At 40.2% G+C, this 17173-nt stretch overlaps 2 protein-coding genes across 3 annotated transcripts in view; one reads left to right on the top strand and one right to left on the bottom strand.

Annotated features, from left to right (window-relative positions):
- Positions 1–753: 753 nt before the first annotated feature.
- ppa2 (inorganic pyrophosphatase 2) lies at positions 754–5271 on the top strand. The gene is made up of 12 exons (XM_010740934.3): positions 754–1024; positions 2230–2294; positions 2429–2473; positions 2570–2623; positions 2968–3087; positions 3275–3361; positions 3449–3575; positions 3918–4045; positions 4222–4307; positions 4403–4472; positions 4590–4629; positions 4729–5271. Exons 1-12 carry the CDS (start codon positions 772–774, stop codon positions 4749–4751), a joined length of 1098 nt encoding a protein of 365 aa, XP_010739236.3. The 5' UTR covers positions 754–771; the 3' UTR covers positions 4752–5271.
- A 108-nt stretch (positions 5272–5379) lies between these two features.
- Positions 5380–17173, bottom strand: part of tet2 (tet methylcytosine dioxygenase 2) — a 30212-nt gene continuing 18418 nt past the window's right edge. For both annotated transcript variants that reach the window (XM_010740935.3, XM_027282866.1), the window contains exons 2-10: positions 12146–15115; positions 11970–12060; positions 11770–11863; positions 11463–11671; positions 10988–11138; positions 10801–10890; positions 10418–10555; positions 9848–10202; positions 5380–9657 (exon numbers count right to left, since the gene is read on the bottom strand). In XM_010740935.3, coding sequence (XP_010739237.3) covers positions 8285–9657; positions 9848–10202; positions 10418–10555; positions 10801–10890; positions 10988–11138; positions 11463–11671; positions 11770–11863; positions 11970–12060; positions 12146–15071 — 5427 coding nt within the window. In that variant the 5' untranslated portion in view covers positions 15072–15115 and the 3' untranslated portion in view covers positions 5380–8284. The remainder of the gene's footprint in view (positions 9658–9847; positions 10203–10417; positions 10556–10800; positions 10891–10987; positions 11139–11462; positions 11672–11769; positions 11864–11969; positions 12061–12145; positions 15116–17173) is intronic.

The raw sequence follows: 17173 nt of genomic DNA, 5'->3' as shown, positions 1-17173 counted from the left end.
TGTGTATATAGTGTTAAAATAGGATATCTTATAGGTGTATAGTGTTAAAGTTTTTTTTCTTGGGATGTTACTATCCAACCTCTATAGTGTTCACATGTTTTTCTTGCTATTCACTTACTATCTCACTTACCGTTTGGGAGCTGCTGTAACAAACCCAATTTCCATGCGGGGATTAATAAAGTATTTCTGATTCTATCTAATCATGGTATCTTTCACATACAATTGTATGAAAAATCCCCATCTTCCAGGCCTGAACACAAAGACAAGGATTGAGAGGAGTCAAAGAAATTCATTTAAAAATATATAATAAATAAATAAACAGATAAAATAGAGTAGAAATGGATCAAATAGAATAAAAGCAAATAATGAAACGAAATTAAAGAAATGATAGATAGATAGATGCTTGCAATAATATTATTATTTGTATCATGGTCACTTTCTTTGCAATATTTCTTACACTATGGTCACTTTACATTACAATATTCTTTTTATACATCATGCCATTTTTATCGTCAGTACTTGTCTGTTTTGAAGGTTGATTGTTTTTTGATGTTTATTGTGTAGGTTATAGATATTTCTGTCTGTTTATTGTGTTGTTTTTTTTTGTTTGTTTTTTTGCCTTTTCTACTTTTTTCTAATTCTGTAGTGTATGCTACACTTTCCTCTGCTGCTGTAGCAAGTACATTTCCCCGTGGTGGGATGAATAAAGTTTCTAATCTAAGCTTTTATTTTGGAGAAATCTTCCCGGAAGCCCTGGGCTTCACCTCTTGGATGTGGAGGAGGTGGAAACGGGAAGCAGGAGGAACCGAGCCGAGGAGCGAGGAAGAGCGTATAATGAGCCCGCCGCTGCTGCGCTGTTCTTCCGGCCGCTTGGTGACACTTTTCGGCTCGTTTTCCGCTTCTCGGAGCAAACTCGTCACACACGCAGCAGCGACGCCTCATTCGTGTTACCTGAGAAAAACGATGCACTATCAAACGGAGGAGAGAGGACGCCCCAATTCAACCGACTACCGGATTTATTTTAGTAAGTTACCCACCGCCACCTTACGGGAGGAACCACGTGTGCCCCCCCTCCCTTTGTGTTTCACGGTGTAACAGCTCCGGTGAGTCCTGACAGGTGACCACAGCTCGACCTGCAGGTAGCAAACGATTGACCTTTTAGAGCTGCACGCGGACCATGCAATAAAAGCACGTGACACCGTCAGCACCGAGCGTTAACGGTGAAAAAACGCTCGCGTGCAGTTTGAAATAGTTCACGAGCACAGAGGAAGGAAGATGTGAGCAGCTCACGTGGTTTTACTTCCTGTTGGGCGGTCACGTGGACCATAGATGCACACACACAAAAAAAAACACGTCAGATGAAGCAAGTATTAATGCATTTAATTCATTATTATTCAGTTTTTACTAATGTTGGTAGTCATTAGATAGATTGATCCTGAAGGAAATTGCAAACATACACTGAACATACATTAGAGTTAACCTATAATACAGTATCCATATGTTAAAATTAACCTGAGATAGATCCAAATTTAAATATGCACAGAGAAATTAATAATTTGTAGCAAAAATTAAACATTTGCAAAGGATTTAAATATGCACAGAGGAATAAAACAATTGCATAGAAGATAAATATATAACTGTAAAGAGGTCAACCCGTGCTAAACATCTATACAAAAACTATATATAAAGTAGAAAGTGACTGTAGGAATATAAATGATTTATATAAATATGAGAAAGAACTATGAATGGGGATAAAGGATTGTGTACAACTAAATTAGGCTGTAAACAGATGAATGAAAGTCACAGTCACTGCATATCTGAGCAATATTAAAGGTCCGGTGTGTAAGATTTAGGGAAATAAATATTATACGCTAACTGTGTTTTTTTTATTTTATTGGTGCATTAAACACCTGAGAATAAGAAATATAAATGAGCTTCCATATCTACAGATGCTGTCAGTCCTCTTCCCAGAGCAGACAAACTAAACATGGCTCTAGATGTAGACCTCAGCGTGTCTCGAGCAAATAAGTTTCTCCTTCACGCTTGGGATGAGAGGGCGAGGGTGTTGCAATCTGAACGCACGGCTCCATTAACTGAATAAAATTTTATGGACCATGCAAGTGTTTTCATACAGATTTTTATATACACAAGAGAAAACATACAAACAACAGTAACATTATGTCATCCTGGATTTCATAGTGACGTGTTCATTTGTATTTTGTTTCTTAGAAACCTCTGAAGGGAAATACGTCTCACCGTTCCATGACATTCCACTCATAGCGGAGGGAGAACAGGTAACTCACTGATGTAAAGAGTTTTTAGTTTATGTTTGATAAATACCGCAGAATGTTTCAAACTACATTTAGCTGTTAAAATATATACATACATTATTCAAAACAGGAATTCATTGATGTGTTTTTTTTAACAGGACAATGATGTGCCAGCTAAAAAACCCAAGAAGACTGAGAGTGAGGTACTGTCAAATAATTTTTAATGTCACATTTACCTCCTGAACACATTCACCTCAGGTTATTGTGGCTATATAGTCGCTTTCATCTGTACTTTCCAGGTGCTCTTCAACATGGTTGTGGAGGTACCCCGATGGTCAAATGCTAAAATGGAAGTAAGTTAAAAATCTGATAAGTCCAAATATTAAACTGCAGGTATGTTAACTTTCACTTGATTCAACAATAGAGAATTTAGCATAGTAGTAGCCTGAAGAAGTTTTATTCATTACTTTATGGCACCAGTTGCACAGCTGCGTGTAATTTACCAAGAGATTAAATGAGATTAGCATAGCAGCAGCCTGAAACCACCGTTATTTACCTAGGTAATCTACCGTAAAAGTAGCCAGAAGATGAGTGTTGGTGACTAGATAAATAAAGTATAGGTAAACACTGGCAAAAGCGTGCACTCACACCAAAAACACGCACCTACGTACCCTTTCACAAGTGCTTCAATTTCCAGATTGCAACAAAGGAACCGCTGAACCCGATCAAACAAGATGTAAAGAAAGGAAAGCTCCGGTATGTTGCCAACGTATTTCCCCATAAAGGCTACATTTGGAATTATGGGGCACTCCCACAGGTGAGGAAAATAAACAGTATGGAGGGTCTGTGTTACGTAAAAAACTAAAGATATTAACACCATGATTGACTCTAGTCAGTGACTGACAAATAACAATACTGTAATTCAAACACTCAATTCACAATTTAGTTGGATTTGTTTTGCCAGAAGATTTTATTACATGTTTTTAAACTGTTCTCTGGAAAAGACATGGGAGGATCCTGACCACACAGATGAAGAGACAAAGTGTTGTGGGGATAACGATCCCATTGATGTTTGTGAGATCGGCACCCAGGTAAGACGCCTAGAGGCGTATATAGAAATATGTAATTATAAGATGCTTACTTTATGTTCATTTGTGATTCATTGGTCCCTTCTTCAGGTGTGCTCTCCAGGTCAGGTGATCCAAGTGAAAGTGCTTGGCATCTTGGCCATGATCGATGAGGGAGAAATGGACTGGAAGGTCATCGCTATCAATGCTGCCGATCCAGATGCCAAAAACCTAAATAGTGGGTGTTCTCCACAGATCATCATCTAGAAACTACCATTCACTCTGCTCTGTCAGTTTAGTCTGGAACAGAACAGAACAAATGTAATGGTTTGAGATAGAGCATCAGGGGACACCAGCGGCGCGCTGGGGCTTAGTCCTTGCCGCAGTGGCACAGGGTTTGAATCCGACCTGTGGCCATTTGCTGCATGTCTTTCTAAAGCAGTGTGTATCCCTGAGGCCTAACTCACATGTTCAATTAATATCAATATTTTTAAGCATGCATTATCAGCCGCAACCTTCTCCTAGTCCATTGTTTGGTCCATTGTTTTTGTTTTGTTGAATGTGGTTGTATTTTCCTCAGGCATAGAAGACGTTCGCAAGAGCCGGCCCGGTCATTTAGAAGCCACTGTCGACTGGTTTAGGAAATATAAGGTGCCTGATGGAAAGCCTGAGAACCAATTTGGATTCAATGGACAATTCAAAGACAAGGTACTGAGACCTTTTATAACACTGAATACAGTAGATAGATGAGACACGACAGTTTGTGTACTAGGGGTCTCAGTTCATTGTGGCCTTAGTGGCTAAAACTAAATGGGCTCAAATTAATTGCTCCCAAAGAAATCCAAGTGTAAATTTCTCTGATGTTCTTTGTTCTTTTTTTCTAGGACTTTGCAGTTGAGATCATCAAGTCCACCCATGAGCACTGGAGGGCACTAGTGCAGAAGCAGACGAACAGTTGGGGAATCGTATGGTAAGTTGGTAGAGGTGAAAGCCTTGCAGTGTGTTATGTGTGTGATGCACATTTAATGAACACCACTATTTATTTATTTCTTCTTATTTGTTCAGTAAAAATATCTCCTGCTGTGACAGCCCATTTAAATGCAGCGCAGATGAGACCAGAGATGTGGTCCAATCGGTGAGAACTTCCATATCATGTTGTTTCACAATGATGACAGCAAACACAAAAATAGTGCAAAACACTGTGTCGGGGTTAAAGTTTGGTAATTGTCATGTATAACATTTGACACCCCAGGCCCCTGCGTTTGGCAGCACACATCCTGTGTCTCCAGATGGTAAGTAAATAATGACATACCTGCACTAAATTTGGTTTATTTGGGGTGTTATATGTTGCACTTGTATTTCTCTGTAATTCTAAATCTTCTTTTGCACAGTGGATAAGTGGCATTTTGTCTGACGCCCCAAATCCGAAAAAAAAAAAAATGGAAACCAACAAAACTTTTTAACGTCGTATGAAGCAGCTGCATTTTTTTGTATGCAGCCGGATTTATTTTTGGTAAGGACTTATCAGCTGTATAAGGTGCCATCTACGTTTGCCAGCCAATAATTTGTGAGGGGGGAAAAAAAAGGGAATGATAACTAGCCAGAAAATTTGAGCCAGTAAAGAGCTGTACTTTGTAATGTTGAGTAAAGAACCAGATTGATTTATTGTTAACACCGCCTAATTTAGACGTTAATAACAAAAATAATTGGTCTTCTTTTTATTAAATTGGTTCTTATGTTGTATATTTATTAGAGTATTTTTGTGGTCAATGTCCAGGTCCATCCTGTATAAAAAAGTCACGCTAATGTTAATGCTAATGCTCGAATTTGTGTTTTGGACTGTAATCAGTTTGTGGTTGCAACCACAAACATAACTCGATTTGTATGTAAAAAAAATTTCTTCCTTTTTGGTTAAATAAAAATCGAAGGCGTGGCATTCTCTTTCCAGTTTCATCTGTAATTTCACATTTAAAAAACTTCAACACGCGGACAGTAATGCACAGAATTTAGATATTAGTATTAACTTGGAGTAACAAATCAAATTGCTTTAAATAAATATAAATTTTATTAAAAAAAAAAAAACACCCACATCTCAGCAATATCAGGAATGATATAATAAACAGCTTTCAAATAAACCGCATTCAGTACATTACAATACTTACAGTATTAATACCCATCCTTAATTCCATTTTTGTAGCATACCAAACTTCTGGAGAACAAGGGAAGCCTTAAAAAATAAAATGACAGGCAAAAAGTTGCACTTTTTTTATACCCTTTAGTGTCTAACTGCAAAAAGACCAAGTGTGTATCAACTTCTAGCTTAACCTTTGAGCTGAGCACATATAGTGTACTAGTTAAGCCCAGAAAGTCATTCAAGTAATGTTGACTCACTCAGAAACACTCTGAAGCATCTTCAAGTATGGCTATGCTTTTAACCCGCTATATCTTAGACACCTCGGCTTTCTTAACCACAACCTGCTACTGTAGCTGGGTCCTGTACAACGAAATTCAACATTTTTTTTATTTTTTATGTAGATTTATTTTACAAAACTGGAACAGTTAAAAAACAAAAACTAGAACTTCTAATGTCTGAGCGAACAGGATACTACAACTGTAAACATTGCTGTGACAGTGAGCATAAATTTACAAAGACTTCCTGGATAATCTAACCATGATCATTCTTTAAACCTGAAGATGCCAAAAGAATATTTAAAGATATGATGAGGATTGCTGATAGAAGAGCTGTGGGTCAATTTGAGAGAACAAGGAGAACCTACATCAACATCAAAGAATGAGTTGCATTCCTGCAATACAGGTTCTTGGTATGTACAATGTGACATAATTTATTTATTTTTAACACATTTACAATCTGTTTAAATAAAACGTTTTGTAATTCTTTATTACATATTTTTTCCTGAAAAAAATGAAGTGCTCTCAGAAAATGAATATGTTGAAGAGTGGGGTAAGGTGTTACTGTAACATGACATGTCATTCCATTATATATCGCATTAATTAAATCAAATAGACAGGGAAGAGAAATCATTATACAATTGCTTAGTGGTTATAAATAAATTTAACTATACACAGGCACAAAGATGTGCAACTACGTCGATCACTGCCCTGGTCTTGCCTCATAGCAAAAGCAAATACATTGCCTTTTTATTTAGTCAATATCATACTTTCCCTTTAGTCAACTCAGTGCATATATGTTCAAATTACTTTTAAAAGGTTACCACCATCCTACTAACTAAAATATAAGTAAAAAAAAAAAGTTGCAGGAAAGCATTTTTTTCTTCACAAAACAATTTTTGACTGTGTGAAGTATAGAATTGGATTCAGGATGCAATGGCAAGTACCTGAATGAGAAAAAAGACAAGATGAATACAGGGGATGAAGATGTACACAAGATTGAAATTGACATTTAAAAATGTCCCTGATTTTACAGTAATATCAAGAAGTTCAAGTAGTACTTTCTGCCAGATTGATACGAAAGTAAGAAATGAACTTGTATGCCTTTTGGTGGCCAAAAGTTTAACTGTTGAAAGTAATATATAAAGGAAGAAAGAAAAATGTTACGATTCCTATTGCCAAACTAGTTTTGAGGTATATGACAGGTTTGTACTGTACATTATTTAAAAGCCTTCTCACTGCCCAAAGAGTCTCACATTGTACGTTTCTAGTAGGTTGAATAGCACCTCATGATATAAAATCAGTTGAAACCCAAAGAAATACAATGAAATAGGCTGTTAGCATTCTTTACAACACAAAATCTATAACAGTAATTCCAAAAAGGGAAATTAACTTACTGTACAAATCTCACCTGTTTATCTTACAGTTAGATTGCAATAATTAAAGACTCCACAGCAAGCCAGCTGCCCTCTGAAACTGGCGCTGAGCTTACCCTGTTTCATGTTCCTCAGTGTATAAAAAGCACATTTACTAAGCACCACAGACATAAAACTACATGTAATATTCACAGTCCAGGTTTGTTCAATGAACCTAAGGTAAGGAACATTAAAAACAGTCGCTGACAACAAAGTAAACCTGGAAAAAAAACTAAAATAACACAAACGTAGATTTTTTTTTCCTCAAAATGTTAAAAATGCACCATCAGAATGGCTCAATTTACAGTATAAATGACATAGGAAAGCACCAACACACTGATAGTTTTAAAAAAATGTTTTGCATGATCAAAAATGTTTCATGGATGCCTCATACAACCCACTGTTATAAATTCATAAATTTCATTTTAATGATGCTTATAACTAAATTACTCTCAATGCAATGATGCAGAATAACCAGATTTTATGATTTAAAGAAACCAAAACATTTAAGTCTCATTATCAAAAAGTGCTCTAAGAAACACTGACTTGCCAAAAAAAAAACATTATGATGAGAATGATTTGACAGTGGGATGAAATGTTCAGTGTCCTGTTGACATAAGTAATTGCGTTTCACTCGTAGAGTGTGTTCTGGTTATAGTGTGAAGGCATTTGAATTCAAATAAATGGTAATAAGCACACGTTTTAGCACCGTGAATGTTGTCATTTACAAAGTCAGTGTTTTATGCCCAGATGACATCTCCAAAATTTTGTAAGAAAAATAAAGCCACAAAAAATGAAACTTTGTTTCCATTTAAAAAATAGGTCCTTATGTATCAGACTGAAAGCACCAGAGATTTTAACAGTGTGTATCTTGCAAAGTTGCCAAGCAAAAAATAAATACATCCTTAACAGGGTCAACTAGTAAAGCTTGATTGGTAAAGAGGTGAAAGACCTGATGTGAAAGGTGATTTTATATCTCATCTGATCACAGTTTTCCTTTTTCAATGCAACACTGTTGATAACCTTACAGAAAGGAAGGAGTGTTTAGATGAGGCCAGTGGTGCCTGTGTTCTTTGTTTGACATAAATAAAGCACCTGTAATTGTCTTCTTCATTAATGTTTTCTACACAAACTGACTGTAAGGCCCTGTGACCTTGGTGAAGGCGTACGGAGATGTGTTGACATAGGTGTTTGTTGTGCCCGACAAGGACGCCTCCATTAGTGCCTGGATAAAACGCTTGTAAGGTGGCTCCCCAGTGGCCTCTGATGACTCTGAATGCTCACGCTTCACCCCCTTTTTGTTGCCCTTACTAGGTGTCCCCTCACCGCCATTTCTCTCTGCATCTTCCTCTTTCTCCCGAGCCTTCTCTGCCATCTTGGCCTCCCACAGCGCCAAACCATGCTTGGCCTCATTCATATTTTTGTGCTGGTAGAAGACCAAGGAGATGCGTGTTGGGTGTTGGCGGTCTGGATTTTTAAGGGGTGTTGTAGCGTGAAGTTCACGTTTTGCACACTCGATGAGAACTGATCCATGGCTTGGTGCCACTGCCACACCACCAATGTCAGGGTCCAAGAAGTTGTGCTCATTGTCTGACCACATCTCTGGTTTTTGTGGTGTTGTGGGTGTCTGTGGTGTTCCAGGTTCCTGCTTAATGCCAGAGCCCATGAGGTTCCCATTTGGCACACCTAACCCTGACTGGGTTTCAGGGTTTAAACACCCACCACTTAACTGAGCAGAAAGCATCTGTGGGCGAGGCATGCCCATCTCTGTTTTGATTTGCATATGGAAAGGATCTTGGCCTGGGGATAAGATTTGAGGGCTCCGAGACAGATATGGGTTTGGGTATCCTCCAAACTGACTGGCTTTGCTCACAGCTGCTGTATAGTCCAAACCTCCATGGGCTGAGGGTGCTCTTGAGAGAGGGTCCATGAATTGGGGATCTGAGGCTCCATTAGGGCTGTAAGGGGCATAAGGTCTTATGGGGTGAACTGGCCTCATGCTGCAGGCATTGTAACCATTGACCTGTAAGCCTGGCTCAACATACCTTGGTGGATAATTGACCCCAAATCTTTGATGTACACCATACTGCTGCTCTGAGTAAAGCGCTGGCCTCTGTTGTCGATACATGTCCAGGTGCTTTGGGTTCGAAGCATAGTATGGATGGTAATTGTCAAGGGGCGTTCCTCCATTGCATTGATAACCTGGATATGGACGATTTGATCCATTAATGTAAGAGTTTGGTACATGAAGTGGAGACGGGTAAGGGCTGGTTGGTGTTGGTGGCTGAGGGGGATACATGCTGGCTGGCTTGGAAGTGCTTGGAAAAGACCCAGGGTGGTTGGGGAACCTGGGGTAGCTGGCTGCATTTGGTGAGCCAGGATAGGGAGGAAGAATGCTCTGGTGCTGTTGTTGCTGTATTTGCTGATGATGGGCCCCAAGGGGATGTGTTGCCTGACCCAACTGTAGGTTTGCTCCTACAGCACCTGGAATAAGTCCTAGAAAACAAAACCCCCAAAAGATAAATGCCTAAGCAGCAGCAAAATTGCATAAAACTCCATCATATATCACTTTTTGTCAATTCATTTCAGTTTTTTCAATTTTATAGTATGTTGGAAACATAACTACAAAGAAATAAAACATTTAAGATATGATTTATAAAATGCGTCAGAATAAATGTTACTCTACCTGCCATAGGGTTTCTCTGAATGGTATTCTCATAAGTGCCAGCTTTTGCCTTGGCCAAGAGAGCCTTCTCTGCCTTATCATTAGCGCTGTCCAACATGGCATTCTTGTTGGCAGCTGCCTTCTTAGCATCCAGCTTTTTTTGCCGACAAGACTTGGCGGGTTCTGCAAGCATGCGCACCTGGCGACGGAAGGCACTGAGGACTTGGAGGGCGCCTGATTTGATTTTCTCCTGCTGACCCTCCTCACTGCCAAATTCGTCAGTGCTGGAAGCCTTATAAAGAGGCAGTACATGGAGCTGCTCATCCTCTGGTATCTTTCCAATGTCTCGGTTATCCTCCCTTGTTAATGTACACACCTGGAAAAATAGGGTGAGTGAAATACTTTCTGTTGGGGGTGTCACAAACATTAAATAACAAGTATACTTTGCTATTCACATATTTGTTTCATGGTCATGCTTCATTGGGAGGTTAAGGCATAGCCTGGTGTACAATTTGAGTCTCTGTACCTAATCCTCAAACAAATACAACAGGGAAAGAAAAGAAAGATATACATTTCCCAAATTCTGCTTACCACAGTGCTACCGCCCTGCATGTTGTGGAGATCTCTGTGAGCGTGGGCACAGAAATCAAGACAAGCAGTGACCCCCGAGAAAGGACGACCATCTTTCATTCCCAGACGGCAATCTGTTGCCCTGTGTTCATGTTCCACCTGTGTCCAGAAACAACAGGCGTTAATTTTGAGCATGATAGTTTCTAAATGTTACTAAACAATGTAGTCTTTACAAAACTACTTCATGTAGATACTTTCAGAAATACCCGTGAACAGTGTAAGGTGAGACTTTTGACTTTTTTCTCACATGCTATTAATATATACATATATGAATTTAAACCATGCTTGGTTTAGATTTAAAATGGAAAGGCAAGCAGCATTTAATAATATGTAGATATACTCACTTGGTTTCCATACGCTTCAGGTGCCATAGTTTTATACAAGGGACCCAATAAGGTTGCCAGATTTTGAAAGGTATTTTCTATTTTCTCTTCCTGAAAGACAAAAATCGCCAGTGTTATGTTACCTCGATATTATATTATGGTATTCATGGTGCACACTTAGTTTAATATTTGGATTGACATGAAATACCTCTTTCACATCATCTCCTACTAGCTTGAATTTTCTTGGTATTTTGCTCCGGGCAAACTTGCAGCCATTGTAGTACATACTCCAGGAGCACCCAAAGGAGAAAGATGCTCCACAGGCATCAGGATCTAACCCCTGGCATGCACAGGTCCTCCTGGGGAAAAAATGGATTGTCATTGTTGCCCGGGTTAATTAAGTATTTGTAAGATTAATTACGTAGGATCAAATCAGGAACCTTTTCAACAGGGTGTTAAGAAACAAGTAATCTTTAGGGGGATATGCCTTTGGAGCAAAACAAAAGAAATAATATTTTCCCATTACACATACAAAAGAAAAACCAAAAACAAAATATTCCTAGCTTGACTTCCGCAGTCTGTCTTGTATATTATATTATTGTTATTATCTTAAGTTCTGTTTGATTAAAAAAAAATGCTGTAGACATTTGGCCAGATTTGAGTTCTGTAGTGCTGTCACTTACTCCTCATTGAGAGCACAGCGTCTCTGGGTGTGGGCTCCATGCTTTGTTAGAGTTTGACTTAGCTCGAGGTAGAGGCGGTCAGCCAGGCTGGGCAGGATGCCCTCCCAGACCAGGATTACCACAATGATGCAGGCTGTGTCACATGTGTGACCAGTACGTTCCCGTACCAGCACCAGTAGCTTTTCTTCTTCACTGCCGCGACGAATCACCTGAAACATGACAGGTATAAGAATTTGTTCACATACAGATATTTAATGCATAAACAAGGACGGATAATTTTTCTACTTCTCAAATGAATGATTCTTACCCATTTAGCTATGGGGCACCCCTGTGTACTTTTCCCTTCCTTGCCGGTGTATATTACTTTCTCAATCCTGATGGAACGACCAGTTAGACCAGACCTTCACAAAAAAATAGAAGCATTTATGTAAACACAAGTAAATAACTACACAGTAGCTATGTAACCCAGTCCAGTAAGTTTTGACAGAAGTCAAATTTGTGATTAACCTTTTCTCCATCAACTCCCGTATACCAGGAACACTAGGCGCTGACCCCAAGTGAGTGTAGTATGGGCCTTCATCCTTCTCACTGATTTGTTCTAAATATCATAAAAAAAACATACATTAATATTTACATATAAACACAAATCAATCTTGTTTCAGAACCAACATCATGATGCTCACCAACACAGTGGCAGGATGCAATGTCATATTGTGTTTTCATGGGGGTATCCAATAGGTTCTTTATAGGCGTATCCAATAGCTTCATAGGAGACTCCATGAAGCTTTGTAAGAGGTGTTCCTTCTTAGGGGTGGAATCAGGTGGTTTTTTGAGAACTACATTGGTTGAGGCAGCTGCTGATGCTTCCACTCCACACAGATCAGTGTTGGTTGACAGGATTGTGACAGGCCCAGAAGATTCCACTTTGATTTTATTTGAATTGATGACAAGGGATTTCTTCTCAAACACTGGTGAAAGCTGGTACTGCCTTAGACTTTGTTCCATAGATGCCAAGATGCTTCCCTGCCTCTTGCTTTGCTCACACAGGGATTGCTGATTCTCCTGCTTGACTTGCATTCCACCCATGCCTGCCTCTCGCATCTGTAACAGCTGCTCCTGTTGCTGTGGCCCAGGCATCTCAAATCTGGGTCCGTTTTCCATTTTCACAGCTCTCAGGCCATGTTTGGGGTCACTGATGCTCTGAGGATGATGAGGAGGGCCCTGGCGCTCCTGCTTTTGTAACAGGTGCATACGCAGGGCTGCATGCCTCTGAAAGTCACCATGGGTACCCACAGGTCCCAGAGGTAGTCGAGGTCCCCTTTGGAACTGAGCGCATGATATCTTAAGCTGCTGTTCAGCTTTAGGATACAGCTGTCCTGACACCTGTTGGTTTAGCGCACCTTGTGGTAAGTGAGGTTGTGACTGTGTAGAGGTCTGGGAGATGTCCGCATTGTTGGGCTGGTGGCAGTGGTTGGTAGGCCGCTGTGGTTGAAATTGCTTGAGGTTACTGGTGCCTGAGTTTGGTGGATACTGCCTTTGATGTTGTTGTAGTTGTTGCATCTCTGTTGTGTTATTGTAACTGAATGTTACATGGTCGCTGTGCTGGATGTGTTGGTTATTGGACTGAGCAGAATTGTTTCTAAGTGGCTGGTTGTGTTGAAGCTGCTGCTGACCTGGCTGAGGCTGACTGCGAGGTCTGTAATTAGGAGACTTCAGTTGCTGCCCTTCAAATTGGGGTGGGTGGGACAAGGGACGTTGAAGTTGACAGTGCTGTTGTTGTTGTTGCTGTTCTGTTGGTAAAAACCCAGGTGACAGTATATCCTGCAGGTCAGGGTCTTCACATAAGTGCTCTGACTGCATCTGGGTGTGGTAGCGGCTCTCTGCCTGCTGATTTTGGGGGAAGTTGCACTGCTCAGGCATTTTCTGGGGTAGAGACTGGTGCATCTGTGGGGCTTTAGAATTTGACTGCTGCCACTCAGTGGCAGTGTTGTGCTGGGCAGGAGCACAGTGCGTTTGGTTTGGGAGACAGTCCTGCTGTTGCTTCTGGAAGCTGTTAGATCCCTGGCTACTATCTGTGAAAACTCCCTGTGTCTGGAATCTTGGCGCTGGATTTGGCTCCAACATCTGGCAGTGAACCTGGGGACTAGCTGTCTGCTGCTCTGACTGAGGCTTAGCAGGGAAGCCCCTCCACATGTCCTGCTCTTGTGCCTGGGATGACGGGCCACTTGCTGGTTGCTGCTGGGAATGTGAAGAGTTCAGCTCTATCCAGCCTCTCTGGTGGGGAGTTGAACATGATAAGTTGGCTCTCTGCTGAGATGTGTTCTCCATCCCATTTTCTAACCCAGCATGACGTGGTTGCTGGAGACTGGGTCCCATGGATCCTGTATTGTCAGCTCCACGTGGGTTCCCAGCATTTTGTTTTAAGGTCTGGGCTTGAATCCCATACTGGTGGCCTCTGACACTGCCATGGTGCTGATGCTGATCAGACCCAGGTTCCTCACTTTGCCCCATCTTCTGTAACCCAGAGTTGGGAAACGATCCATATCCACCTGCCTCTGCTGCCTGTAGAGAAGCATTTCGCTCCAAAAAAGAGTTCTGGTTAAACTCCTGGTTGGTTTTCGTATATATACCTTGAGGATTTGTTTCATCTGGGTAACGCTGCGGGCCATTTTGATGATGTTGTGAGCCATTGGCAGTATTTGTAGATGGAACCATGCCAGGCAGCTGACTTAGGGACAGCTCTTGACCAGAGTAAGATGGTGGCGGCTGCTGCTGCTGTTGTTGCTGCTGGTGGTCTGCTTCAAAATTGTTGGAGTAGCCATTCACTACATAGTTGACAGAGTTATAATTGTTACCTCCTTCAACATTGCCTGATGCCCTGGACTGCTGTTGCTGTGAGTCAGGCATCTGGGCTGAATTGGGCAATCCTGAGGCTGAAGAGGGAGATTGAGCACCTTCGCTGGGCAGGTTGTTTGCAAGTGAACCATTGACAGCATCTAGCTGTGCCCCAGATGTTTGTGGTGCAATTGACACTTGCTCAGGATAATACTGAGACAAAGTTTTCTCTAAAAGATCACCCGGAGTGCTTTCTATGGTTGAGGGGGGAGATATAGCACCATTTGGAATTGAAACATGTTTGTTCCTTGGTAGACCAAAAATATCTCCATTAGGAAAATTACAGTTCCTCTTGTCTAACTTAATATCTGTAGCCTTCGTCAACTCAGGAAAGTTGTCTACCAAACCAGAACTCATGTCATCATTTCCTTTAATCTCAGAATCTATTTTAAGTTTCTTGGGCTGGTGGATCTGCTCACTGAGTGCACGCTTCAACTCTCCATTCATCAAATCTCCATTCATCATGTAGGATCCTTGGTCAAACATCCCTTGTACTGAAGCAGGGCTATTGCAGTTCTCCCTGTGCCTCTTCATGGAGCTGACACCTGTACTGGGCTTGTAATGGTTCCAGTTCGTATCCCCAGTGAACTGTAGAGAATCTCCTTCTGAAGACTGGCTTCCATTCTGGAGTTTGTGAGAGATGTTGTGAGATGTGCCAAATTGTGCTAATATCAGACTTTCTTCCGTCTCATGTCTGGCTTGTTCTGTTTCCATCTGGCCTGCTCAGAGTCCATCCACAGGGCTGCCCTCTGTCCGTCCTGAAAGACACAAAGTGGGAGATTGGAATTAGATTGCATTAAATTATGTCTTCGAGTTGAGAAAATATGCTCTGTTCATGCTCTTTTGTGGTTGCACCCCTAAGCAATGAAGATGCATTACTATGAAAGATTATATACCCCCAACATTTTACACTGGATGTAATTTCAACATAAATGTCTGAAGGAACTTTGATTATCTGATTTGTCTGGAGGCTGCTAAATCACAAAGCTACAATATGCTGAACTGAAAATTTGCTGATCTGAGATAAAGTTAAGATTGAGGTTTGTCTGTGAAACTGAGACATGCTAATTCATTTCAGGCCCTTTAACACCAACTATATTTATTTCACTACTGTTAAATATCCTCTGGTGACAAGTATCTAACTTCAGCACTCATAAACTTGAAGCTTATGTCTGAATGTGACCTTATTGAAGGGTAGGTCAGTAGAGTATGTGATTGCATTTGGCACTGAATGTGTAACTGGTAACATGATCCTGTCATAGAATTAGATTCACCCTCAATGATCTCATCCCTCAATCAGCTAAAAGCAGACAGCAAGCAGAGACTGAGCAAGAAAAAGAGCTTACAGTTATCATAGGACTGTGAGTTCCTGTTTTAAATTTTACATACATAGCTTAACAAAAGGTGTCCTGAAGGTATACACCATGTTTTGTGGGGACATTTTCAGTGCCCAATATGAGGAGCACAAGGCAATATGTGCTGGTCCTTTTGAAGAACCTTATCTCTGACCCGGAAGCTGCAACATCCTGTTATGTACTGTATGTGGATAGTAAATCTAAAAATATCATAATAGGCTAAATGCTTAGTGTCACCCACACAAAAATAGGGAAAGGCTCCATGGATACATTGTTTTGAAACAAAACATTTGGGTGTATGAATGTCCATCAATCAGCTGGTGTTTAGTTTCCTTTCATAATGGAATTTTCTTAGCCAAACACAACGGAAATGTGTATACAGTACATCCACCTTCATTGCACTCGAAGTAGTAGACAATGGCAATTGATTTAAATGGAAATAATAGGAACATGTTCTAAATGAATAGAGGACAGGAAAAAGCTAAAAGAATGCTCCATTTAAAATGCACATAAACCACCCCGGGCACCTTTCTTGGCACAGTTTTCATCTCTCTAATGCTATACACTGATAAAACACAAATCTAGTGAAACTTATTGCTTCTTTGCAGACATGCATGTTTTTGAAACCTTTTCCTAGATTGTGACCTTATTCCTGGTTACTGCCACTAAAGTGTTCTGTTAAATAATTTAATAATAATAAGTATAGAGTAAGTGGACTTCTTTTTACTGAATTTGGTTAATGGCTAAGGATAATAATAATAATAATAATAATAATAATAATAATAATAAAGGAGAAAAATATATTAAAGAAACATGAGTCTAATTGATTGAAGGCAGTAGGATGCAAGGTTAATGTCCCAGATGGTAAATGGGAGGAGGAGTCGGCTGCCCGTCAGCTGTTCAGTCGTGGTATTCCTCACTCACAACGCATTTTAATGTCAAATATGCAAATTCAGTTTCGTTCTCAAGTTTAAAGCCTTTGTTATCAAGGCCAAACTCATGCTATTGCAAGCTATGTGTCATTAAGTTTTCATGAGGGCAAAATATAAACTCTTTGCTTAATGTTTTTTTTCCGCTGTCTGATTTTGAGTAAATATTATTTGTTGATGGACCTGGTTCCAAGGACAAGTTTAAAAAGTGAATATTTCACATGGTAATATTAGATTTTCCTGTCAGGTTTGATCAGAACATTAAATGTAGCATTTTACATCATGTGAAACATCAGGTTGGTAAACATCAACGCCAATCATGGACTTAGTGAATGAAAAAGTAGGTAAATAAAGCTGAGCGAGAGAGTTCCAACGCAGAGTAATTGGCAATGTGTGAGGAGCTAGTGTTTACTTTTCATAACCTGGGAGCTGTAGCCCTAGTAACTAAGTCATTTAATAAAAGTGATGTATGGAAAATAGATCTCTGCAGAAGTTTTAGCATCAAACAGAGCTTATGGTTTCATTTTTGCTT

The sequence above is a fragment of the Larimichthys crocea genome, chromosome X (genome assembly GCF_000972845.2).
Source record: "Larimichthys crocea isolate SSNF chromosome X, L_crocea_2.0, whole genome shotgun sequence".
NCBI lineage: Eukaryota > Metazoa > Chordata > Actinopteri > Sciaenidae > Larimichthys > Larimichthys crocea.
Note: the sequence above shows the minus strand (reverse complement) of the source record. Positions and strands in the feature narration are given on the sequence as shown.

Excerpts from the sequence above, each read along its gene's own strand:
- ppa2 (XM_010740934.3), top strand. The coding sequence starts at position 772 with ATGTGGAGGAGGTGGAAACGGGAAGCAGGAGGAACCGAGCCGAGGAGC. Across the intron at positions 3,362-3,448 it reads TTTGTGAGATCGGCACCCAG|GTGTGCTCTCCAGGTCAGGT; the intron begins GTAAGACGCCTA and ends TCCCTTCTTCAG. Across the intron at positions 4,630-4,728 it reads ACATCCTGTGTCTCCAGATG|TGGATAAGTGGCATTTTGTC; the intron begins GTAAGTAAATAA and ends TCTTTTGCACAG.